The 24,226-nt window shown below is 46.0% G+C and overlaps 2 protein-coding genes across 2 annotated transcripts; one reads left to right on the top strand and one right to left on the bottom strand.

The window, feature by feature from the left end:
- The first annotated feature begins 613 nt into the window (after positions 1-613).
- On the top strand, positions 614-13,344 carry CBX2 (chromobox 2). Its single transcript, XM_027850192.1, has 5 exons — positions 614-698; positions 844-887; positions 2,177-2,242; positions 5,344-5,449; positions 7,658-13,344. The coding sequence occupies exons 1-5, from the start codon at positions 627-629 to the stop codon at positions 8,954-8,956; spliced, it is 1,587 nt and encodes a 528-aa protein (XP_027705993.1). The 5' UTR covers positions 614-626; the 3' UTR covers positions 8,957-13,344.
- Positions 13,345-21,192: 7,848 nt separating this feature from the next.
- Positions 21,193-23,577, bottom strand: CBX8 (chromobox 8). Its single transcript, XM_027850130.1, has 5 exons — positions 23,434-23,577; positions 22,969-23,012; positions 22,727-22,792; positions 22,537-22,603; positions 21,193-22,291 (listed from the first exon to the last, which is right to left on the bottom strand). Exons 1-5 carry the CDS (start codon positions 23,500-23,502, stop codon positions 21,443-21,445), a joined length of 1,095 nt encoding a protein of 364 aa, XP_027705931.1. The 5' UTR covers positions 23,503-23,577; the 3' UTR covers positions 21,193-21,442.
- Between the last annotated feature and the right edge of the window lie 649 nt (positions 23,578-24,226).

Below are 24,226 nucleotides of genomic sequence, written 5' to 3'. Positions count from 1 at the left end.
AGCTACCTGTTCCCCAGCCTTGTACCCCCTGGGGAGCCTCAGTTCCTCATTCACCTTGGTACATCCCAGGGCACCTACCAAGAGGGGAGACAGGCAAACACTAGACCCCAGGGCCCTCGCGGGGGAGGAGACTGTGGCCAGGGAGACCCACCCCAAACAATGCCCAGTCCCCTCATAGTCGGAGCTGGAACAGGAGCAGGAGCAGGAGCAGCAGCTGCAACTGCAGCCCCGAGCGGGCGCTCCTCCTCCCGCCCTCCCCTCCCATTGGCCTGCTCGGAATTTTGGAAGTCCGGGTGGGCGTGGGACAAGGCGAAGAGGAAGGAAAGGGGAGGAGGTGCGCGGGCCCCTGAGGGGGGTAGAAGGCGGAGCTCTTTGTGCGGGCGGGGAGAGTGGTAGGGAAGAGACCGCGCGCGCCCAGAGGAGGGCGGTGCTTTGTTTTGCGGGGCTTCGGCGCGCCCAGGACTGGGGAGGAGAGCGGAGAAGAGAGGAGGGGGTGAACACGAGGGGCGGGGAGCGCGGCGGAGCCGCAGAGAGCGCGCGGTAAGCGCGCGCGCGCGGCCCCTGGGCTCCCCTTTTTGTGTGTCCTCGCTCCCGGCGGCGGCGGCGGCGGCGGCGGCTGCGGCGGGATGGAGGAGCTAAGCAGCGTCGGGGAGCAGGTCTTCGCCGCCGAGTGCATCCTGAGCAAGCGGCTCCGTAAGGTGGGTGGGTGGGTGGGTGGGTGTGTTGCAGACGCCGGCCGACCTCCCTCCTTCCCTGGCTCCACACCCTCCTTGTCCTCCTCCTCCTCCAACTGTCCCGAGCGCCCTCCTAACCCTGCTCCTTCTCGCCCTCTCCTTCCTACAGGGGAAGCTGGAGTACCTGGTGAAGTGGCGAGGATGGTCCTCCAAGTGAGTCCGAGAACAATGAGCTCCCAGTCTCCTGCCCGGGCAACTTCTCCGTGCGCTCCGAGCTCCCCCGAAGCCCCCGCCCCTCACCCTCCCCGGGCTCCGGGATGGGGTGGGGTGGGCTCCGGGAATGATCTGGGGGCGGCTGGGGGCTGAGGGGCGAAGCCTAGAAAGTTTTTTGGGGGGGGGAGGGACGGGGTCTTTACAGCTTGTGGTTTCCGGGAGGAGTTAAAAGGGGAAGCTAGAGCTCAGCCCTCGGGGGAGAGGGGGGAGGGGGGGCTAACCTTTTGTTTACAAATAAGATGGGCTTGGGGATCTCCCTTCCTACTGCGCAGAGCTACGTTCCCTGTACATCGACTGTACCCTAGCGCTTCTGCCTCCCCGATCCCCATTTGTTGCATGCTGCTCTAGCTTTTTGACTCCCCCCCTCCCTTAGCTCTACTCTTTTAAGGAACAGTCCCATACTACTGCAACACCGCTCCCCTCTCACATCACTTAACTTTTCCTCTGCCCTTTCACTGGGCTTGGGTGAGGGAAGAAATCCCAATTGCCACACTTGCACTGGGGAGAGAAATGGGAATCCAGGTTCTCTAGACATATAGACTCGCACACCCCTCTACACCCCTCTCTCCATGTTTTCCCTGCTGTAACCTGAGCTTTCTATTGATGTATGGTGTGTTGTTTTTTAAACGAGAAGGGATTTGGCATCCCTCGAAAAGGCTTTCTGTTTATGCCCAGCTGCTCCCGAAAGACTCTTTTCCTCGTTTTCTTTATTTAATTTTTCCCTCCTTTTCTCTTAATGGGTTTTTTTTTTGGCCTGACTTGCGGTCTCCCATGCCCCATACATTTGTATTATGACCAAATCGTTGTGCCCAATTCTTCAACCGTCTTATTTGATTTTTATGCCAGACATCGCTCACCTTATTTACAGGTTCTAGGCCTTCCATGAAATCTCTTGCAACCCCCTCATTGTGTCTGGGCTGGTGGGTTATGGGTTTCTTACCTTCACTGGATATAATTGCGTTTTTTCCTCTGAAAAGAAGTCATTTTTTTTTTTAATAAAAGTTTTCCATTTCATTTGATAGAAAAATAATTAGGGATTGCAGTTACAACTTAAGCTCCATGTCAGTAATAATGTTTTCACTGAATTTGTCTCATCAAAGTTCTCATCAAGTTTTGGTGTTGTAAAAATCTTCCTTAAAATACAGAAGGCCCCTTGTGGCCTGTCAATGAGCATTCTTTTTCACCTATGTCACCTGTGTGTTACCCTGCCCAATGCTTTGCTTTTCCAGACACAACAGCTGGGAGCCAGAGGAAAATATCCTTGATCCAAGACTGCTCCTAGCCTTCCAGAAGAAGTGAGCAAGTTAACATGTTTCTTGTTTCGGTGGGGGTGGGGGTGGGGGTGGGGGAGGGGCTAAAGCCTGGTCCCATAATGCAGTGGTGCAGGGGGCCAAGGTAAGGAAATGGGGGAGGACATCTAGTGGTATTTTTGTCTTAACATTAAGGTTACTGGTATGTGATGTGCCTTGATGTATTAATGTTTTAATGTTTTCAAAGCACATGATGTGCCTTGAGACTCATTTTGATCTTCGTAGCACTCAATAATGTCTTTGAGGGACAGAGATTACGTTATATTTCTTTAGTGTCTCCCATAGCACCTAAGCACCGCAAGACACCCAGTAAGCACTTAGTTACTCAGTTTAACAAACATGTAAAAGCAGTGTGGTATTGACAGAAGAGCACTGGATTTGGAGTGAGGAGACCTGAATTCAAATTTCAGCTGTCTCTTGTTTGACCTTTGACAAGTCATTTGACCTCTCTGTGCCTCAGTTTCCTAATCTAAGCTGGTCTCTTCCAGCTCAAAGTCCTAAGGTCCTATTAAGTGTGCCTACTATGCCTGGACCTAGAGAAGATACAAATTTTAAATAACATACAATTACTCCCCTCGTGTAACTTGCTGTCTGGTGGTACTTGCTAAAAAATTAGTCTGTCTTATAATAGTTGTGAACTTGTCTGTTCCAATTCTTTACCTATTCAAAATATAGGTCTTGAATAGTCTGTTTTGATCTATTCAATACAAATATTGTATTGAAGCTTGTAGCTCATCGGTTGAATTTCTGTTAGCTTTATACAGAATAAAACTGCCTCCCAAGTGTATTTTTCTAAGCTAGCACAAATGGGTGCCATTGGTCAAAAGGAAAAATAGGCAAGAGAGAATGGATAGGCCAGTGTACCATTATCACTACTAGAAAAAACTCAAAATACATGCCCTATTGTGTCATCTTGTATGAAGAACAGCACATTTATTTTTCTTTTGGCTGTTAAGCATATGATATTGAATGAGCACTGTGGGGCCTTCTTGCCTGTCCCTGGGGTTAGATATATTTGTCTCTGTAATTCTAGATGTCTCTATTTTTAGGCAGGAAACCGGAGTTCAGGAATATGCATCCCAAGTGACTCTTCAGGGGAAAATGGGAGGGGGAGAAAAGTGTGCCCCATCCTCTAGATCAAAATTGGAGGAATGTTGTTCATGCTGTGTTCAGTGATGCTGTTTCAGAAATTGTACAGTTGAGAGAAATGTGAACAAACCCATGGGTAGCAAATATGTGGCAATCATTTGTGGATAGGATTAATACTTTCCCACTTGCAAGTGATTGTCCTGTTGATAGAGACATGGTTTCCTGATAAATTAGGTACTCCAAAAGCTTTCACAGCTGGTGTCAATCTGCCAACATTGTTCTGTGTAGTTCGAGCTGCATCTATTTTCCACCCCTTCCCCTTCTTCCCCCCCAATTCAGCTTGGTTCTTTGTGGTCTTCTCATATGAGTCATGACTTTTGAGAGATGGGAAGTAAAATATGGTTGGGAATGGGAGAATAGTCACTTGCAGAATAACCAGGTTTAGAAGGGATTGTTAAGAACTTGTTAACAGAATGTGAAAGATCTCCCAACAGTCTCCCAAGCTACATAATTCATATCCTGTAGATTTGGGGAAGAATAGACTGGTTTAACAAAGAAAAATAGAAAATTTGTGTTTTGGTAAAATTCTGTACTTTGCTAGGTAGGTGGATGGTAAGGCCTAAGGTATCTTGGAACCATCTAGGAAACAAAAAGAATCTTGCTCCAGGTATAGCAAATGTATTATGCTCTATTGCCTTCCTTCTCCCTGAGAGGTCTCTCTGGGAAACTTTTTTTTTTTTAAGACTACACCTGGGGATTTCGTTAATATGGATGTCATTCCCACTGAGGAAATTCCTACCAATGCAAGTCTTCACCTGTCCTACCACTTAAAGTTTTAAAATGAGACACTGAGAGGTTAAAATGACTTACCTAGGGTCACACAAGCTAGCATGTATGTGAGGCAAGACTCAAAACCAGATTTTCAGACTAGAGACCAGTGCTGTGTCCACTACACCAGATTGCTTTTAGGGGAAATTTTTTTAAAGCTTCTGATTATTTGTCTACAAAAAGAATAGCTTAGTGAATCTGTTGCTTTTGTATTTTGGAAAGGAATGGAAAATAAATCCAGAAAGAATGATATTCAACCTTGGAAGCTGTATCAGTAAGGAAGATGGCCCTGGGATCCTATTCTCTGTCTTTTAGGAGATGAGATAATCAAGGAAACAGCTATCTGGTGTGCTTTAGAGTAACAGACTTGTAAAGGACTTTAGAGATCATGGGATTACAGATTGAGAGTTTGAAAGAACCTTAGAAATCATCTAACCCAATCCCTTTAGTTTACAAATAAGTAAAAGCCCCTGACAGGAACTTGCCCAAGGTCACACAAGTTGTAAGTGGCAAATTTGAACCCATCTAAGTGATTGTGAAATTCATGTTTGCCGATTTAATTACCAGATACTTTCTTCAGCTCTCATTCTGTGATAAGGGGCAAGTTGTTGCTATTTCTGTTAGGGAATTAATAGCTCCTTTTTATCTATCCTTCATAACCTTTGTTCACTAGAAAATTGTTTAAAGCTGTATTATAGATATAGATACTGACTCTTGATGACCTTTTCTAGATTTGGGTTAATGAAATTGCTCTGTTTTACATTAGGGTCTAGGGTACAGTATAACAAAATGCTTAGGGGGGAAAAAAGAGCATGGTCCTGAGAATGGGGAAATAGAAGGATATAAAGGCAATTAATCTATTGGTCTTCCTTTACTTTGGGGAGAAGGGAATAGGTATTTATATAGCACCTGCTATGTGCCAGGCACTGTGCTAAGTGCTTTATAAATATTATCTCATTTGATCTAGAGGCTACTTGCTGTGAGTTCTAAGTAGATGGTAGGATAAGGGGTCCTCAGATATTTCACTTTCAGAGAGTAGTTAGGAACTGACTCTAAACCTGTCACCTGGAGGTGGGGGAGGAAACTTTCTGGTGAGAATTTAGGAGTGAGGAAGTTCATGGTAAACTTGGAAGGATTGGTAAGCAGAACTGGCCATGTTGTGTTTTTAGGGAGCATGATAAGGAGGTGCAGAACCGGAAGAGAGGCAAGCGCCCGAGGGGCAGACCAAGGAAGCATGTGGTGGTGTCAGCTTGTAGCAGGCGCTCTAAGATCAAGGTTCGTAGCGAGTTATCTTCAATTCTCCTATTCTGTTTCCCTTCCTTCACTCCCCACCCTTCCCCCCTTCATCTTATAACACTCTTCTTGCAAGGCAGTAGAGAGTGGAGTGTGACTTTTAGCAGAAATTCGAGTAAAATCCAGAAAGTTTGAACAAAAATTCAGCCTGGGATCTCAGGAATGTGAAGTTACTTCTTCACTTTTGTCCTGCTTCAAAACTTTTCCTTAGACTGGGAAGAGACAACAGAGAGCTTGGGCCTGAAGCTTCTTGCTGTCACTCCAAGTGTCTCCCAGTGGGGGGCACTAGAAAACCACATAATATTTTGCTACCTTCCCTTCCTCCTGACCCTCCCCTCCAAGAAAAAGCGGGGAAAATATTGGCTTTGTTTTTTGCTACTGCTGTTTCCCCTCTATTTGATAGCAAAGTGCACAGATCTCTTTACTATGCACAAAATCCCTGATTCTGAAGGTGAGGAAGAGGAAATAAGGCAGATAAGAAAGACCCTGGGGTTCTAGACCACCCACAGACTCACCTGTTTGAGCAGACCAAAACTCTAAACTTTTGACCCACAGTGACCAAAGATTAGAGAATGTGATCTCTAAAGTACCTCTGGCTCCGAAAATCACATAATACTAAGAAGTGGTTTCCCTTCTGTCTTGTCCAGTGGTAGATCGTGCACTGCAAAGACTTGGCAAAGTGAGAGGAAAGTCAGAAACAGACTCCAGGAGGACTTTAAGAAAAGAGAGCATCCAGTCAGGGCAGATAGAGAACTTTGTGTTGAATATTATGTACAACAATTCCCACCTACCCTTAGGGAAGAGAGATGGAAGGTCTGGTCCCATAGACTTGAGTTATCTGTCTGTCATCTTTTTATTGCCTTCTCAAAGAGAATTTATAGACAGAAGATCAGAGTTCCCCAGTTTTAGATGTGGGTGAGATTATTTGATTTCTTTCTCTAGTCTCCAGTGAAAATGACCTTGCTGACATTTTCTGATTCTGAAGTCAGTGGCTACTGTCTTGAGAGCTCAACAGTCATGGGCCGCTGGCTGAAGCCTCCTTCTGAGAAAGGCTGTGAGTGATCTTGTTGCATAGTTTTTCCTTTCTTAAAAACTTTGAAAGGAGGATATTCATAGCTTCGATCTTCTATATAGGACCACAACTCCTGAATGGTAATTAAAAGTAGGCCTTGGAGTACACTATACCTCCCCTAGCCCTCTCTGTAACAGATTTACACGTAGGTTGAGTTGCAGTGAAAAGTGGTCAGAGGGGAGGATGTTTTTATAAAATGCCAGGTCCTTCAGAGTTCATATTGAGACCTTTTTTTTTTTTTTTTTTTTGACGTGGACAATTTGTTTTGCTTAACTATATATGTTTATAACAGTAGTTTTGTTTTTCTTTCTCAGTAGGAGGGAGATAGGCAGATTTTCATTGACTGAAAAAAATTTAAATTAAAAACAATTCCCTCAAAAGTTCCAAGTGCTTGAACTAGTTATGGTTCTCCCAGTTTTATCAGATTGGTGGCTGTTTCAAGACAAGTGACTAAATTGTTGTGAGCCTATATGCTCTATTCCCTCAAAAGGGTGCAGTTTTCTGTTTGTTTTTTAGATTCTGTCATAGAGCCAAACATTGGGACAAGAGGAGTTAGGGATTTCTGCTTTAAGAATCGGGGGTCAGGGGCTCAGCAAATGGAACACAATGTATTTGAGAAGTTATATCTTAATGTACAATTGGAGGCTTGAGTTTGAGAGCTAAGGACCCCAAAAGAAGTGGATAATAGGATGTGGGTTCCTGGAGTTTTACTAACTAATTTTAATAATAATAATTTAATAAGTAAATTTAATAAATAATTTAATAATTTTAATAACTAATTACTAGCTAACTGGTTTTGACTGATCTGGAACCATAGGAAGTTTAGGCCTAGTGAATAAAGCTTTTAACTGAAGGGAGGAAAGGAAAGAGCCTGTCATCTCTACCAACCCCTACCACTAACCTGCTGGTTAATGTGAGTCAATATCCCTTTCTTTTGTGCCTTACATAGCCTTGTGTAAAAGAAGTAAGTGAATCCTTCCCCTTTCCCATTGTTTCCATTTCTGTATAGAGAAGGGTAAAGGTTATACCAACTCTTAAGATCTACTAAGCTCTGCAGAGAGGGCCTATTATGAACTAAGTAATGGGGAGGATGATAATTTATTTCCCCTCGTTTATAGGAACCGGATATGCCATCAAAATCCAAATCCAGCAGTTCTTCTTCTTCCTCTACCTCCTCTTCCTCCTCTGATGAAGATGATGACAGTGACTTGGAGGCTAAGAGAGGTCCCCGGGGCCGAGAGACCCATCCAGTACCTCAGAAAAAAGCTCAGATCTTGGTGGCCAAACCTGAAGTGAAGGATCCCATCAGAAAAAAGAGGGGTCGCAAGCCTCTTCCCCCAGAACAAAAGGCAGCCAGGAGACCTGTGAGCCTGCCAAAGGGGCTGAAAACTACCCGAAAGGATTTGGGACCATCAGGCAAACTGCCATCCTCACTTACTGCCCCTGTGACAAGCCTCGCTGCCCTCAAAGCCCATGCCAAGGAGACATCTGGTGGCCCCAGTGGCTCATCTACCACTGAGAACTATACTAGCCTGATGAAGGGCATGACCGACAGCCCCAACCAAGGAAGTATCAGCTGGCAGAGCTCCATCATGCACTACATGAATAGAATGACACAAAGCCAAGCTGAGGCACCCAACAGATTGGCACTGAAAGCCCAGGCCTCTAATAAGTGTGGCTTGGGACTGGACCTGAAAGTAAGAAACCAGAAGGGGGAGCTGGGACTCAACATGCCAGGAGCCAGAGCTATTACAGCCCCTAGCCCTGGGAGTGCGGAACAGAAGTCAGGTAGAACCCCAAGCCTACACAATGGAGGCAAAGTAGGACCGACCTCCATTGGCACTCAACCAGCTTCAAACCAAGAGCTGAACCTTCAGGCTTTGAACTTGCAGAGCATGAAAAATGGAGCCACAGGAGGTGCTGTGCTTCCCCTATATCCCTCAGCTGCCAATCTGAAGACCACCGGTAATATCAGTCCCTCTGCTGGCAAGGGAGTGGGGAGTAGTACCCCCAGAGGGACTGGAGTTCTCCCTGATACCAACAAAGGTGAGAAACTGGTAGCAAGGGGTGCAGTTGTTGCCACTTCTGGAAACAAGAGGGACACAATGAAAAGCAATTCCAAACCCACTGGGCAGGAGAGCCACCTGGTCACAGGCGAGACCCGGAAGACGGCAGCCCTGTCAGAGATGAGCACCGGCGAGGAGAGTAGTAGCACTGACTCAGAAAGGGGCTCAGCCTCTTTCCCAGGCAGCACGGGACAGAACCTGTCTGTCTCCATTCAAACCAGCCAGGACTGGAAGCCAACCCGAAGCCTTATTGAGCATGTCTTTGTCACAGATGTGACAGCAAACCTTATCACAGTCACTGTGAAAGAGTCCCCGACCAGTGTTGGCTTTTTCAACCTGAGACAGTACTGAAGCTGTCATCCTGTCTTATATCCAAGCCAGGTGCCAGGGTCTCTTCTCCAAGTGGACCTCTTAGCCTTTCATAGTATCCTCTTTTTGAATTTTTTTTTTGTCATGGTGTCTGTTGGTTTTTTTAAGTAACCCATAGCCTGCCCAAAGGAAGACAGAGCCGGGAAGGTAGAGCTGAGATTTCAGTCCGTTACTTCCTCCGAATTAGTAAACATATAGGAGATTCAATCGGCGACCACACTGTCCTTTATCCCAGCCTATGTGTGTATATAAAACATGGATGGATGCATTAAGGAAAGGGGACCAAATCTCCAATTCCTTGTTGTTATTTAGTATGACCTAGATAGACTTATGTGACAGGTGGGTATGCTGGCTCAGCTTCTGCTGGCTGATTTAGACAGCACCACCCCTTTATTTACTCTGTCAGTTGACAGGAAAATGGGTTGAGCCAAATGGCTCTGGATGAGTGGCTGTCTTAGGAAAGAAACAGGTTCTTAAGAATGTTTCATTTTCTCTTACGTTTGTTATCTGCTTTGCTCCTCTTGCCACAGCATGGCAATGGTGAACTTTATCCAGTTACCTAAGAGCAAAGGAGGTTAATTTGTCATGCAATCTGCTCCTTGTGTGGATTAACCATTCCAGTCCCCAAGATGGAAACATCCTTTTATACAGTCCTTTATCTCTTGAAGAGGCCTCGTGGGACTGCTTGGTGGTGTTTACATTGCTTTATGCTGGTATCAGTCTAGAAGGTGCTATAGGTGGGTGAGCCAGCCTAGAGGCCTCAAGTGATCTCTTTTCTCCTCAAAGTAGCAGTCAAAGTCACAGAGGCAAGTGAGGAATTTGCTGTGACTACCTTGCCCCTACATACCTGAAAGCTTGGGACTGTGAATGAGAGTAGAATGAAGTATATCGAAAGCGACATAGGGGAGTGTCCCTAGGGTAGGTTATCTCCTTTTATCTTTCTGTGGCTGCAGCCCCAAGTTAACTGGTACAATATCCCCCATCCCCAAACCATTTCCTTTTGCCAAGGAACATTTGCCAAGAAACCTTTAAGAAAATGCTAGGAGCAATGGACATGAAGAGCTGTTGTCCCATTTAGTTCTAGGTGATGCCTCTCCCTCCATTCATTTCACCTTAAACGTATTCTTGAATCTCCTGGGTTAATTACTGAGTGGAAAGAGGGAATAGCTTCATTTCAGTCAACACTTGTACTCATCCTGGGTCCTAGCTTTAGAAGTATGTTTATGAGGATTTGTTATAAATAGGGTACATGGATGAACCTACTTTCCCCCCAAAAAATGACCCATCCTTTTTTTTTTCCTCAATACACAAAGGATGACCCAAAAGGTCCCAGTCACTCGGTCCCATTAACTGCCCCCAAGAGCCATGAAGAGAATCTACAACCAATTGGTTCTGGAAATGGATGTTTTGTTGAGATACATCCCAGCTGTTGTACAGATGTGCAGTACTAACATCCTTTTCTGTCCATATTTTGGCTGTTGTCGTGTGCTTATGAGGTGATAAGCTTGTAAAGGGCCACTGGCTAGGTTAGTGGGGAGTGTTTCAGGTGTTCTGTTAACCTACCTATGTGCCCTGGGTTGTTCTGCCCCCTTTGAGAAACTGGCAGCATAATCCTCTCCCGAATTGGGACCAAACAGAAAAGAGGTTTAATTCTACCACAGTGACAGGGTCATCTTCTTTCACTGTAGATGTAGGGTAAGGGAGTGGTATAGATGAGAATGGGACATCATCCTTAAAAATACTGAACAGATTTCCAGAAGATCCAGCTGCTGGGCAGTTTCCAGGTGCTCAGCCTTCTGCTCTGTCTCTTTTTGTAGAAAAGTACAAACCATAGGTTCCCTCCACAAGCTATTTATGCTTTTGATCCTTGGGGGACTACCAATCTAGGATAGGTAAGGATTAAGATACTGACGTATTCCTGAAAGAGGCATGATAATACCATGCTCCTTCCAAATCTAGTCTGTTTCCCAGATATAATGTCTTAAGATTTAAGGAGAATAGGTTCTGTTTGTAGTGGTTGCCTAACGGCCTAGAAGTAGCTACCTTGGGCCTTTTTGATACCAAAAAAAAAAAAGGAAAAAAAATCTTTTCCTGCTTCTGTTTTAACTATTACAATGTGAAATCAACCAAATGAAACTTTCCTTTGGAAAAAGAAGGGGCAAATGATGTTGAGACTAGGGGGAGTCAGGGAGAAGTTCTTCATCCAGGTTACCTCCTTTAAGTAGCCCCAAGTAGCCTTTATCCAGGAATGGTTGGAATGGCTGCCTAATCAAGAGAGTGATTTGTCTGGGGAAGCATGACGCTCAGCCAGGGACTCCTTCCTTGATGCCCTTACCCCATATGCCAAATACTTAGAAGTTGGCCTTTATTGTATTAGAATACATACTTATTGTGCCTTTTGGGGGTAACTGGTTTTCAAGTCTGTTGGAAGCAAGGTGGGGCAGGAGAATGGAAGAGAGACTTCTTCCAAGTCCTTTCTTACCTAGCTCTTGAGAATAGCATGAAGCTGCCTCATTTGGTGTTCCTTGCAGTGGAAAAGAAGTGGTACTTGCTTACCTGGAATCCGGAAGCTCCCTCCCTAGAGTGCTGAGATTGAGAAGAGAGGAGCAGCTTCCCATCGTTCCATCTGGGTATTATATGGGAATGTATGCACTTTCTACTACTAGAATGGCTTAAAAGAGACCCAATTGGCATGGTCCAGCAAAGCATGAGAGGGGAGGAATGGATCTGGGAGAGCAGTAAAGCTAACCTCAAATTAGTTTATGGTTCCTAGGCCTGGGCCCTCCCTAGTAGTTCTCTGTTCCCATCACATCCTCCCAAACAGCCCTCCAAACACCCTGCATGTGATGGCATTCTTCGGATGTCCCTGCTTTCTTCTGAGTCACCTCTTTAGCAAGCAAACTACTGGTAGCAGAGCCCCCAATCCCAATCCCCTTCCCCCACCCCCACCCCCAAGACATGAAGTTGAAGCTTCCAAGTTTCTTGGCGTGTTCCCACCAAGCACTTTCTTGCCTTTCAGGCTAAGTAAAGCAGAGGCTCTGGGCTGACAGTAGGGGGTTCTAATTATGATCATTAGTAAATGAGGACTGCAGCTATTAGAAGCAAGTGTGTTTGTCCCTGGGTGTCTTGTCTGATTTGAGAAGGCTCTCATACAAAGATTTAAGACTTTTTTTTCCCCCAAACTATGATGTTGTGCCTTTCTGTTAACTGGCTGTTTCAAGTCCAAAGTTTAATCAGGAAACACCTTATTTCTAACCAGTTCTGCCTTTTTTTTTTCCTTTTGCTTAAAATTTCAACCTTGCGTGTTTTTGTTTTATTCCCAGTGGCTCATATATGAAAGAGATGTGTTTGTTTGAACATTTGAAAGAGACACTTCTTTAAAGAATTGTGCATTTTATTTCATCTGTGTTGGACAGATGTTCAGAGCTGGTGTCATATGTTTACCAGTAAGCAAAACTAGTATTTAGAAGTCTACCTTTCTCCCCCCCCTCCAAATTTGCTGCTATGTTTTTTGTGTGTGCGCACATGTGTATAGCTAGGTGTCAATCAAAACATCTGATTTAAGGTTTGTTGCTACTTTTTACTTCTAAGGGTTTCCTAAGCAAATTATATGGCAGTATTTGTATATTGAGTGGACATTTTTGTCCTGTTTTTTGCCTCTTATTTTTTATTGGACAGGAAGAATTGGTCAATTTTGTCATCTTCCTTAGAGGTTTAGTATATATTTTTATATATATATATATATATATATATATTTTGTACCAAAAAAGAGTGTTCTTTTTTTTGTTACACTCAGATTCTGATAGATATGAAGGGCTGTGGCCTGAAGGTTTTGTTAAAAGAAAATTTTGTTTGTAAAGGGGGGGGTGGGGAAGAACAAAAGAAAGAACTGTTCTTGTAACTCTGCCAGTGATTGGCTTGATTTGTGTGTGTGTTTTTTTTTCTTAATTTAAAAAAAAAAAAGCCAAATCATTCATGTATGCCACTTCTAATTGCTTTAAACTACAGCTGTTTGCTTTTAGAAAACAGAACAAAAGTGGATATGTTATTACCATGGAAAAGCTTAAGGTCTTTGTTGAAACAGGACAGCAGCCCAGCCCAAATATTAAATCAAAACCAACTAGTGGGGGAAATGTGCCTTCCCCTTCCCCCTCCTCCACACCCCCAAGGAAGCCCATAGTGGTTTGGGGAATTTAGGAAGAAAGTTGTATTCAGATACCTAAATCATTTTCTTGTTTGCATCTCATGATTGTGTGTGTTTTCTAGTGTTTTGGGAAAACTAACACTATAGCATAGAATACATATTTTTTTTAGACTGCTCTTAATTTATTTTACAGGAAAAGAAAACGCTAGCAAATGGTGTCATTTGGTTTTGTACAACTTTTTTATTAATAAGTTAGTATATCAATAAAAAATTTTAACTTTTCAATTTTATGTGTCAAATGTGATAGCTGAAAGCTCAAAGTGACTTTTTCTTTTCCCTCTGCTTCCCAAGGTGAATTGAGCCTGGGGTATAGGTAGTATAGTGGGGGGGGGGGGACAGCACTTTGGGAGGCTGGCCACATTGTTGGGGTGGGAAAATTGCTTCTTAAAAGAGAATAAAGAATTGCCAGAGGTAGGGTTCATCATGTATTGGATTCCCTTCTGATCTCCATCTCCACAGCTGTATTTAACTGCATGGAGAACAGAAGCTATTTACAATTAAAACAGGGGAAAAATCACTGGAATGATGTTGGAAAGCTATGCCGGTCCTTGAGTATGCAACATGTGGTAATGCTTTTAAAGGACACTACTATTAAATTCCAGGGGACTTGCCATTAAACATGTGAAGCTGTAAGAGTGCTACCACTAACCCATAGCTCATAATAAAGAGATGATTTGCTTACTATATAACCTTCCCTGAGCTTTAAGGTTTGTATTACCCTCAGCATGAATTTATTCATAAATTTCAACCCTCCAGGGATAACCTAGCTTCTTTTGAAGTACGAGGAAATTTGGCTTGGATGCTGGCCTGGTGTTTGGTTGAATGGCTAGGAGGGCAAAGGCCTGGATTTTTTAGTTCTGGTAAAGATTTCGACCATACAACTGGAATGCAACACCCAACCCAGCCAGAAAAGAGTTTTAAGAACTTGAAATCACAGTGATTTAGTGTTACGGGGTTGGAAAGTAGTGATGTGCTAGGTAATACTGTTGCCTCTATCTCCTGACTTTGAGAAGAGGCCAAAGTTGGTTTATAATTTACTTTCAAAAAGCTGCTCCTAAGAGGTTAAGAATTGCCTAGATAGCAACAGGCTTCCAGCTAGTCTCTGCTCTGGGCGTGGAATTGCATCTCTGTTTCTGACATCCAGTTTCAACAATGTCTCCAGAGCTGGGCCAGATGGGATACACGATGCTGGCCCACACTGGCCATTGTTAGTTTCTGCGCTACTGATCTGATCAACTAATCCGCTAGCCTTTGGAGAAGAATGGGGTCAGCACTATAGAAGAGAGTGCATCCCAAGGGCTAGGGGATATGCTGTAGGGCAAAGTAGAGATTGGCATGGCATTCCTCAGCTTCCCTCTGCCTCCCCGCCCCCAATCCTTGGGACAGCCATCGTTCATGCTTCCAGTCCAGAAACAATCTTATACCAGAAGGACAGATGTGTGCCCAGAGGCTATGTGTAGGGGGATTCAGTTCATTCCCTAACCAGGGTTTGCCTTTTCCCTACTTCAAGTCACTTTGGGTGTAACTGTTCCCCACCACTCTAGAATACGTGATATATAAAAGAGGGGAGAGAGTAGAAGGGATTCTTTCATCTTAACCCAGGAGATTCTTGAAATGGGAAGTGGTACTGAGTTGTGTTGGTAGTGATGGTTATTTTGTGTATGTGTTTTAATCCTTTACCGGAAAGGTTGTTGGATAGCAGGCCTGTCTCCACCCCCTAGAGGGCGCAATAGGACAGCCATAGGCAATCCCACCAGCTCTGCCCAGTAAAGACTGTGCACTTGACTGCAGTTTGGTGGGGGGAGGGGACGTGATTACCCCTTTGGATAAATATTTTTAAGCCAGCTTCATTTTATCGGTCAGGCCCTTTTTCGTTGTGCCTGAGCAGGAGGAGGAGTTGAGTGAGAGTCGTAGGGCTATCCCCCAATGAGCCTCTCCTTCCAGTTCTCACCTTTCAGATTCTGAATGGTCTGATTTTCTCAATCTCCAACTGATGCTCAAGGATACTGGCCATTACTCTTCTTTTCCTAACTTAAATGAGGTAATATATGTGGAGCATTTTTCAAACCTTAAAGCACTACATAAATACAAGCTATTATTATTAAACATTAATTGATAGCATATTATAATAACTGAGAATTGAGGAAGTGTCCTCTGAAACCAGTGGTTATTTTGACTCAGATACAACTGGGGAAAAAATTCTCAAACTAATTCCAATTCTATTCATTACTCTTACCCTCAGAGAGTTGTTCTCTCTTCAGTGAGAAGGGATAGGATTTTTTAAAATTAGAATTATTTAATTCCTTTTTGCAAACTGGAAGGGATCTTAGAGCCTATTAGCCACCCCCATCATTTTACAAAGGAGAAAACTAAAACTCAGATAGAAGGTACTTGTGCCCACAGCCACATCAGGTGCTTTGGTAGCTGTTCAGAGACTAGAATTCAACATGATTGATTTGATGTCATAGGGTCTTTCAATCAGTACTTTAAGGAGCAGCTTCTGAGTCCTAAAGTCTTGGGGACCAGAAAGGGACAATTCACCTCAGAGGATCTATAATTTCCTTTGCATCTCTAGTATTCTACTGTAGGAGTGGGTGCTGAGAGAACACTGGACACAAACTGCTCTAGGAGGACACAGGGAACTACAGGAAGCAGAAGGTCCCAGAAATCAGTACCCCTTTATGCACTGCCCTCCCCCATGATCCTGGTGGAACTGCAAAGGATATTGAAACTTCCAGACATGGAGGAAAAGAATGAACAACCAATGCCTTGCTCAGAGCAAGCCTTCTGTATTTTCAGTGAAAGCTTGGAGGAATGGACCTAAGCAGGTAAGTCAGCCTGAGCATCTAAAACACCCAGGAGACAGTGAAGGGGGACGTTCTGTCTAGATTTCATGGCTTCTAAGTTTAAGGGGAAATCTGTTCCACATTCCAATTTTCTTCTTTCCACATTGAAAAACATTTTTCAAATGCCTTACATCCCCACCCCCATCCGGAGACACCACTGGATGGAGAATGCTTAAGGCAGTTAGGGCACTTCCTAACTAATTGAGGTATCATAGTATAGTAGAAAGACTGCTGGGTGTGGAGTCAAAGGACCTAGAGTCAACAAGGCAGATCAATACAGTGGAAAGAGCACTGGGTTTGAAATCAGAAGGACTAGGTTCAAATTCCAGTTCTGCTACTTACTACCCACCATTCCTCATTAGGATATTAGGGGGTTAGAACTGATGGCCTCCAAACTTCCTTCCAACGTTTAACTTATGATCTTATGACCTGATTTCAATACAAGCTTCTCCACTAAGTCCCTGTGTGACCTTGAGCAAAGACAGTAACCTCTTTGGATCTCAATTTCCCCATCTGAAAAAAAAAAAAACCCAGCATTGGAACAGATTACTTCCAGCCCTATATCTTTAATTTCACCTTTGACTTGTTTCTCAAAGAATAGGACATAGAGACAAATCTGGTGCTGTTTGTTCATCGTAGTCCAGTCATTCAGTGGTACCTGACTCTTCATGACCCTATGGACCATAGCACACCAGTGCTGTCCTGGGTAAATCTGTGCCTCCCAAAGCTGGCTGCAAATCGCTCAGACTGAGTAAAAGTCTCAGGAAGGAGTAGGGTAAAGCATTCTAATACCAGAGACTTTAGGGCTTGGCCCCAGTACCTGAGGAACAGGAGATGGACTTAGGCACAATTCAATCTGCTAAACATAAAAACAGACCAAATCAATTCACACACACTTCCCTTCTGGAAATGAACAATTACCTTGTCTCGAGACCTACCCACCTAAAGGCCCGGTCTCACTTCTGCCCCCTGAGTTGGTCTGCTACCTCCCACCCTAGTTTTGGTTCTCTCCTAGGCAAGACTATTCCTGGGAAGGATGGGAAGCAGATGATTTGGGGATCAGCCTCAAGATATTATTCATCCTCTCTGTCAACTTAGGGAAGAAAAGTCTCCTACCAAGATTCTCTCACATCTGGTTCTCTCAGGGGAAAGTATCTTTGGGAGTTTAGACATGCCATGACCCTTTACCCTTCCCACTGTAAAGGCCTTTTGTAATACCTATCTGTGGTTGCTATTTGTGTTGGGACCAAAAGGTCTCATATATTAGGAAAGATGTATTCTAATTGATCATTCCTTTGCAGATCCTCTCTCTCAACATCTTTATCGGACCACAGAACATTGGAAACTTTAAGGGCCCGGGAGCTCCCAAAACAGCACCTCACCCCTCAGTCTCTCAATTCTTTACCCCGGGGAGATCCAGTATTCTCTTTGTCTGACCCATTCTCTCCCCCTTCCAGCCACTGTCTCTGTCTCTCTTCATCTCTTTGCCTCTGTCTCTGTCACACACACACACACACACACGCACACACACACACGCACACACACGCACACACACGCACACACACACACCACAAGCTGGGAAGAAAAGAGCTGCAGAAGCTGAAACCTTCAGGATATACTGGGCATCAGGTCAAGTAAAGTGGGATGGGGTGGTTGTGGCTCCAGGGGGTGGGAGTGGCAACAGGAGGGAAAGAGAGGCAACAGCTTCTGCTCCCTGATGCCTGAGCTCTTGGTTAACTAATCATATCAGTGAGCTCTCCTCCGCTCCAGGAGGAAGCAGTTGCCTAGCAATACCCGAGAATTAAATTCCTCAATCAATAGGCTCGAGGGGCTCCATTTCGGGGAGAGCTGGGGAGGTCGGGCCTATGGGGGTAGGGGGGTTCCCAGGCATGATCAGGGGCCGGAAACATTTCCAGCTGAAAGCCTGTAGGACAGGGTAGGACAGGGAATCCCGGGAGCCAGGGAGGGATGATGTGAGAATCATTAGGTTCCATGGGCCTGATACTTCAGAAATTCAGACCATTTGGAGCCCAGTGATTTAAAAAAAAAAAAAGAGGGTTCTGAAATCAGGGGCACTAGAGGTCCCTAGAGAGATAGAACAGTGACCCAAAGTTTGGCCCTAAAGGTGAGGGACCCAAAGGCTTATCAGAAAGGGGAGAGACATCCTGAGGCCCTTTCTTCAGACATCTATTCAGTCCTCTAACTCCTGGTCCACCCCAGAGCTCGAAGTAGCGTGCAGGAAGACGGTTCTGGAAGCCTCTGTCCCCCCCAGAATAGAGAAGAGAAAGGAGGGAATGCAGTCCTTTGGCCTTTCTCCAGGGTTGGGATTCCCCGAAACTAGGAAGGGCCTTTGGTGACATCACAAGCCAGCGTGGAGAAGAAGGGAGGGAATGGGGAAGGGGAGAGAAAGAGGAGTCTCCGAGGGACAAGAAACCTGAGACAATGATCTATTTACAAAGTATATATTTAAACACATAAAAAGCGGGTATTGGATATAGACATTCAGAATTGCAGAAGACAACGTATCGAAGTTTCACTTTTTAGCTCTGAGGCGGAGATCGATTCGGAGATTTGTACAAATCTTAGAATTAAATAAACCAAACACACATTCAGCATATATGTAGAGACCTACATACATAAGGCTCCCCTTTACCCCTCCCCACCTCCCCCCACCCAACCTCCCCCCCACCCCTACCCCTGATCTGGATCGCAGTACAGCGGTGTTAACTGGACACACATACACACGCACACACAGACGCCTGAACAGAAGGGCTTGAATCACCGGTATGTCTGAACCCGGTTTGCGTGATGAAGGGTACAGGGAATGAGAAACTCGGGCTCTGAGGAATGGAGGAAGGAAGGAAGTGAAAGGGGAAAGGAAAGAGGAAAAGAAAAAGGGATAGGGAAAAGGGAAAGGGAAGAAGAGGAAGGGGCAGTCAGATAACCTCAACGCATCTCCGAGTTATCATACACATGGTAACATACATGTCCCTTGTATTGTTTCAGCTAAAAATAGCATCGACATTTAAGAAGATACACTTGCTCACTTCGGTTCTTTATACAAACTAAGTTTCAAAGACCAATTTTACAAATATGATCAGGTAAAAAAGCCCATTCTGGGGGCTCCTCTGTACAGGCGCAATTTGCAATTTTCAACTCGAAACAACAAAATTGCATGTATAATTTTTGTTTTCCCTTTTGTCCTTCAAGGATCAGAAAGTCTAGAGGAGAGAGGAGAGCCTAGAAGTGAGGGACGGGGAGGGGGTCAAGTGATGGAAGAGGAAGAGACTAGCGAGGATCTCCGTACTCGTCCCATCTCAGGAGCCATCCCCACTCTCCGCCCCATCCCAGCCTCTCTGACTTCAGGTTAGTCCTGAATCTGTGCTTCGGTCTGGCACGCAACCCCGGCCCGGGCCCCTAAGTTCCCCAATGAAAAAGCCCTCAATTTCTGGGCTTCGCTGGTCCTAGAAGCACAGGACACAGACCGGAAGGGAACGAGAGGTTGGGGTCGGTATTCGCTCTTTAACTGATTGTGGGACAGGTTTGTGCTTTTAAACCAACAGAGATGAGCGAATATCTAAAGACTCTGAGCCGCAGTTAGTTCTGAAATATGCCTATATTGAGATATAATATATAGACACATATACTCCCATATATACACACATATACATATATGCGTGTATGCAGATATAGATACATACTTACATATGTATACATACACATATAAGTATGTATGTATATACACATTTCCCTCCTCGTCCCTAGCAGTTCTCCAAATCAACCCCGCTTCTCCTCCCCTCCCCCACTCCCCTTGGCCGAGTTTGAATACAGAGTTCAAATAGAGAACACTCCACGAATCGAAAAAGCCTATAAATTATAGCTTTTGCTTTTAAGAAAAAAAAAAACAGTAAAAGTTCTGGTGCACATTCTTGGATAGAAACACTGCATTTCTCCTTCTTCCCCTCCTCCTGTCTGAGCCTCAAAGATACAATCTCCCCCAGCTCTGAGTCCAGACGAAACGCAGGGGTTCCATGCCGAGGTTCAGAGCAAGGTGAGGAGGAGAACATGCGAAGCCTCCCCAACCGCCCCCACCACCGTTCAGCCCCGCCCCCACCCCGCTCCAGCTGAGCGAGCAATGGGAGCCTCAGCCGGGGGTGGGGGTGGGGTGAGAGCAACTTCTCTCTGAAAGCCGGAGGGGAATGGGGGGCGGGGGCGATTCCGCATCCCTAAAGAGAAGAAAGACATAATACTTTTCCTGGGAGTTGGGTCCTCCTCTCCCTCCAAGGATAAATTCGGAGAAGGGGGTGGGGGAGTTTAAACCCAAAACACTTTTCTTGCAAAAGAGCGATGGTCCCGCACTCTGAATAGTGACAGGCAATTCTCCCAATTTATCCTGGCATTTCGGGAATGTAAACACATTATGTTTGTTGTTTTACGGAGTAAGGAAAGGAACCAAGGGAAAGAGAGATTATACATACATACTGTGTGTGTATACATAATATATATTAGCGAGTGTATACACACAGAGCATCATATATGCTTTATCTCCTATAAAGTGCATTTCTAGTGTTGTTCCTTGGACGTGTCCCCTGCTCCCCAAGCTCACCTTCATCAGCAGGAGGAAAAAAAAAAGGTAATTCAAGTTAATACTTTTCATTCTAATAGATGTTTAATCCTTTTTTTTTAAAAGACTAATTGTTTTTTTTCTTAGGGGAAGAAAAAGCTCTTCCATGACCATCACTGGCCAGTGGAAGAAGGGGAGAGGAAGTGTTTTGCTGTGGTTTCAACATAGCTTCTTCATACCTAGTTGTCTGAGAAGATAGCCTGGCCACACTACCTGGATTATGTCATTAGCAACACCTCTAGTCACAATCCAAGTCTTAGGGAAGGAGCCCTCAGCCTTACAGGAGTACTTCTGTATACATCCTTACAAGGTTTTTCCCTCCCTCCCAAACTCCCAGCCTTTTCAGTGTCCACAGTGACTCCAAAGCATCAGAACATCAGAAATCAAAAAGGTCAAAAGGACAGAATTGGGTATAACCATCATTTAGTCTGTATGTTGGTTTCCTCCTGCCTGGAGCTCAGTAAGTCTTCAGGGTGGCATTCCATTCTGGGTGGTAACTAATCCACATTTGAGTCTCTTGTTTTAAATAAAACAACTTCAAGAGTTGAAATATATATATATTTAGATATTTTCTTAAATAACATATTTACATCTAATAGAAAATATAACTCTAGAGATAATCTTTCCAACCAATATTGGGGATGGATTGGGGAAGGAAGAGGAGGGGTGTGAAAGGAAAGGATCAGCGCTTTGGCTAGATCCCATCCAGAAATAAAAAGCACTATGCCAAATTTCCTTTCTCTCTCTCTGTCTCTCACTCCCTCCTGCTTTCTCTCTGGCTGGCCTCCAGAAATTCATCTTTTCTCCTTAAAAAAACCTTGGTCCGTGTTGCTTTCCTTAATGGTGACGGTCAAAAAGTTTGAGGTCACATCTGTGACCACCACTTTCTCCAGGTTGGTCAAGGATGGGCTCCAGGATTCCTCCTCAGGGTCCCCTAGGATTCTGGCTACAGGGATCCTGGCAATCAAGGAGGGCCTACCCCCTTGGGCCCCCATGTCCCGATATAAGCTCCCAACTGAACTTGGGTTGCCGGAGCCATGTCGGACTCGAGGGCCTCCAGAGTCCAAGCCACTCTGGCCTTTGGCCTCCAGAAAATCTGCCCTGTGCTTTATGACTCGGGGTGGGTAGGTGTCCACAGCCAGTTTGCCCCCGGCCTCACCTCCGCTGGGACTAGCCACGGTGCAGGCTAGGTCTGTGTCTTGCCTTCGGGCCAGCTGGATTACACTGTGCCCAGACGTGAACTTGCCTGCCCCAGACGGGGCATCCTCCATCTTCCTCCCTTTGAGGTAGTCCCCAAGACTGTCCCCTGGCTCCCCTGAGGTCCGCTGGGAAGGGTCCCGAAGGTCCTTCCGGGGTTTGGGGCCTCGTTTCTTAGAGCTATCCCCTGGGGAGCTAGGTTTGTCGTCCGGTCTCCCAGTCCCCCGGTCCCGTTCTCGTTCCCGAGCTGAGTCCCCTCGACAGGTGCTACTGGTACTGGTGCTGCTGCTGCTCCCAGGTGGGGAGAGGCCAATGTTTCGAAGTCCCTCCCGAGCTCGAGAAGTGGAGCCAAGTTCCTGGGGAGATCGTCCTGGGTAGGGGACCCTGATGCCCCGAGCTGAGTCGCTCCGGAACTCGTAGGTTTTAGCTTTAGCCTTGGCCTGCGCCTGCAAAAGAGATACAGGGATGTCAATGGCTTTGGGGCTGAGCCCTCCACCCCTCCCCCAAATCCCCTCCCCTTACCACCCTTTGCTTGCTGGATGACAACAGGCCCAGGGTTATCTCAGGAACTAAAGGAGGATACTTTTACGAACTCCCCTACCGGTCTACCTGCCTAGAGAACTCTCCCACCACCATACACACCTACCGGTCCCAACAATATCCCTCCCAGTCACTGGCGGCTGCATCCTACCTTGAGGAGGAAGGTTTTGGGCTTGGGACCTCTCTTTTTGGGGCCATACAGCTCCATCTCTCGTTCCCTGGGAGGAGGAACGAAGGGGGTGTTAAGAAAGAAAACAAATCCAAACTCCCATTCCCGGCTGGATCAAAGCCACAGCTACATGTTTTTAAGTGAGACATGGAGAGCTCGGAATGGCGTGTACCTTTCCTCAAAGGCTGCGAGAAGTCGGGCATCTAGTATGTTTTCCTCGGGTTCCCAGGTGCTATACCTATGAAAAGGTCAAGGAGAAGGGAAAATAAGTTCCAGGGGGTGGGAAGGACGCTAGAGAAGGGTAGTATATGCAACTTTCTTTTGTATCTCTAAGCAAAGAAGAAGAAAAAAAAAGAGGAAGAAAAATCTTCCTAATAACAGTCTAGGGCCACGAATTACATATAACCTACTTACTTCTGAGACCAGCCCTTCCATTTCACGAGGTATTCCATTCGTCCCTGCGGATGCAAAGGTAAAATATGTGTGTGCACAGGGAAAAATGCATGACGAAAACAGGAGAAATGCATGCAAAAAATGCATGCACCAAATGAATGCTCGAAACCCAAGTGCATAAGGCATGCGCCCAGTGCATCTGCCACCCCATGCACGAAATGCTGCACAAAGTGCATGCACACACACGCACATACATTCGTCCCCCTTCTCCCCACCCCCACCCATGTAATCTGTGTATCGCTGCAAGTCTAGGGAAAGAGCCTGAGCCTCAGAGCCAGAGCCGCCGCCACGGCCGCCGAGGCTGCTGCTGCTGCTGCTGCTGCTGGGACCTGGGGGAAGGGAAGCAGCGCTGCTGCAGGGGGTGGGCAACGGGATGGGGAGGGGAGGGGAGGCAGGGGCCTCGGCTTGAGGCCTGCGAGCACCTACTTTTCTGATGCGCCGCTTCAAGAGGGCTTCGGCCGCAAACACCCGCTCCCCGACCGCAGAAAGCTCCATGTTGACTCGTCGCTTACCCCCTTGGCCGCTTCCAGCAGCAGAAAAGCAGCAGCCAGCGCACGACAGACCATAATACTCCCCCGCTTACGTCAGTTCTCCCTCCCCCTCCTTCTCCTCTCTCGGTCTCCCTCCCTCTCCCTCTCCCAACCTTCCTCCCCCCTTCCCCCCCCCTTTCGTCTCTCTCTCCCTTGCTAGCTCCCAACCTCCCCCTTCTCTCTTCTTCTCCCGCCTCCCTCCCCCTCTTGCTCCCTCCCCACTTGTTGCTAACGGCGTCGCTAATGCGGAGAGGACAGTGGAATATTCCGCCGACCTCTGATTGGCCGAGGTGGAGCCCGCCCCGCTTCAGCTACGCCCCCCCCTCTCGCTTTCTCCCCCGCGTTGCTACGTGACCCGAGTTCCAATTGCGGGTGGGGGGGGGTGGAGTCTGAAGGGACACTAGAGACAGGGTGGAAAGGGGGCAGGGAAGAGGGAGGGGGAAAGGGAAAAAAAAAAAAGACCGAGAGCGGAAGTGACGTAAAGTAGGGTGGAATCAGCTGCTGTCAGTCTGTGGAGGGGGAGGAGGGGTGTCCCTTCCCCTCCCGGTCTACTCGATTGAATACACACCCCCTCCTCCAAGTTTCCCTCCCCGAGATCAAAGGGTTCCCAGTCATTCCCGGAGAACAGCACTTGTGGCCTCGGCCGCGACCCTCACCCTTCCGCAGACCCCAACCCTACCCTACATCCC

The sequence above is a fragment of the Vombatus ursinus genome, unplaced genomic scaffold, assembly GCF_900497805.2.
Source record: "Vombatus ursinus unplaced genomic scaffold, bare-nosed wombat genome assembly UNPS02008996.1, whole genome shotgun sequence".
NCBI classification, from domain to species: Eukaryota; Metazoa; Chordata; class Mammalia; order Diprotodontia; family Vombatidae; genus Vombatus; species Vombatus ursinus.
The sequence above is the reverse complement of the archived record's forward strand: the minus strand, read 5'-3'. Positions and strand labels throughout refer to the sequence as shown.

Excerpts from the sequence above, each read along its gene's own strand:
- CBX2 (XM_027850192.1), top strand. The coding sequence starts at position 627 with ATGGAGGAGCTAAGCAGCGTCGGGGAGCAGGTCTTCGCCGCCGAGTGC. Across the intron at positions 2,243-5,343 it reads CTCCTAGCCTTCCAGAAGAA|GGAGCATGATAAGGAGGTGC; the intron begins GTGAGCAAGTTA and ends TTGTGTTTTTAG. Across the intron at positions 5,450-7,657 it reads GCAGGCGCTCTAAGATCAAG|GAACCGGATATGCCATCAAA; the intron begins GTTCGTAGCGAG and ends CCTCGTTTATAG.
- CBX8 (XM_027850130.1), bottom strand. The coding sequence starts at position 23,502 with ATGGAGCTTTCTGCGGTCGGGGAGCGGGTGTTTGCGGCCGAAGCCCTC. Across the intron at positions 22,793-22,968 it reads TGGAAGGGCTGGTCTCAGAA|GTATAGCACCTGGGAACCCG; the intron begins GTAAGTAGGTTA and ends ACCTTTTCATAG. Across the intron at positions 22,604-22,726 it reads CTCGCAGCCTTTGAGGAAAG|GGAACGAGAGATGGAGCTGT; the intron begins GTACACGCCATT and ends TCCTCCTCCCAG.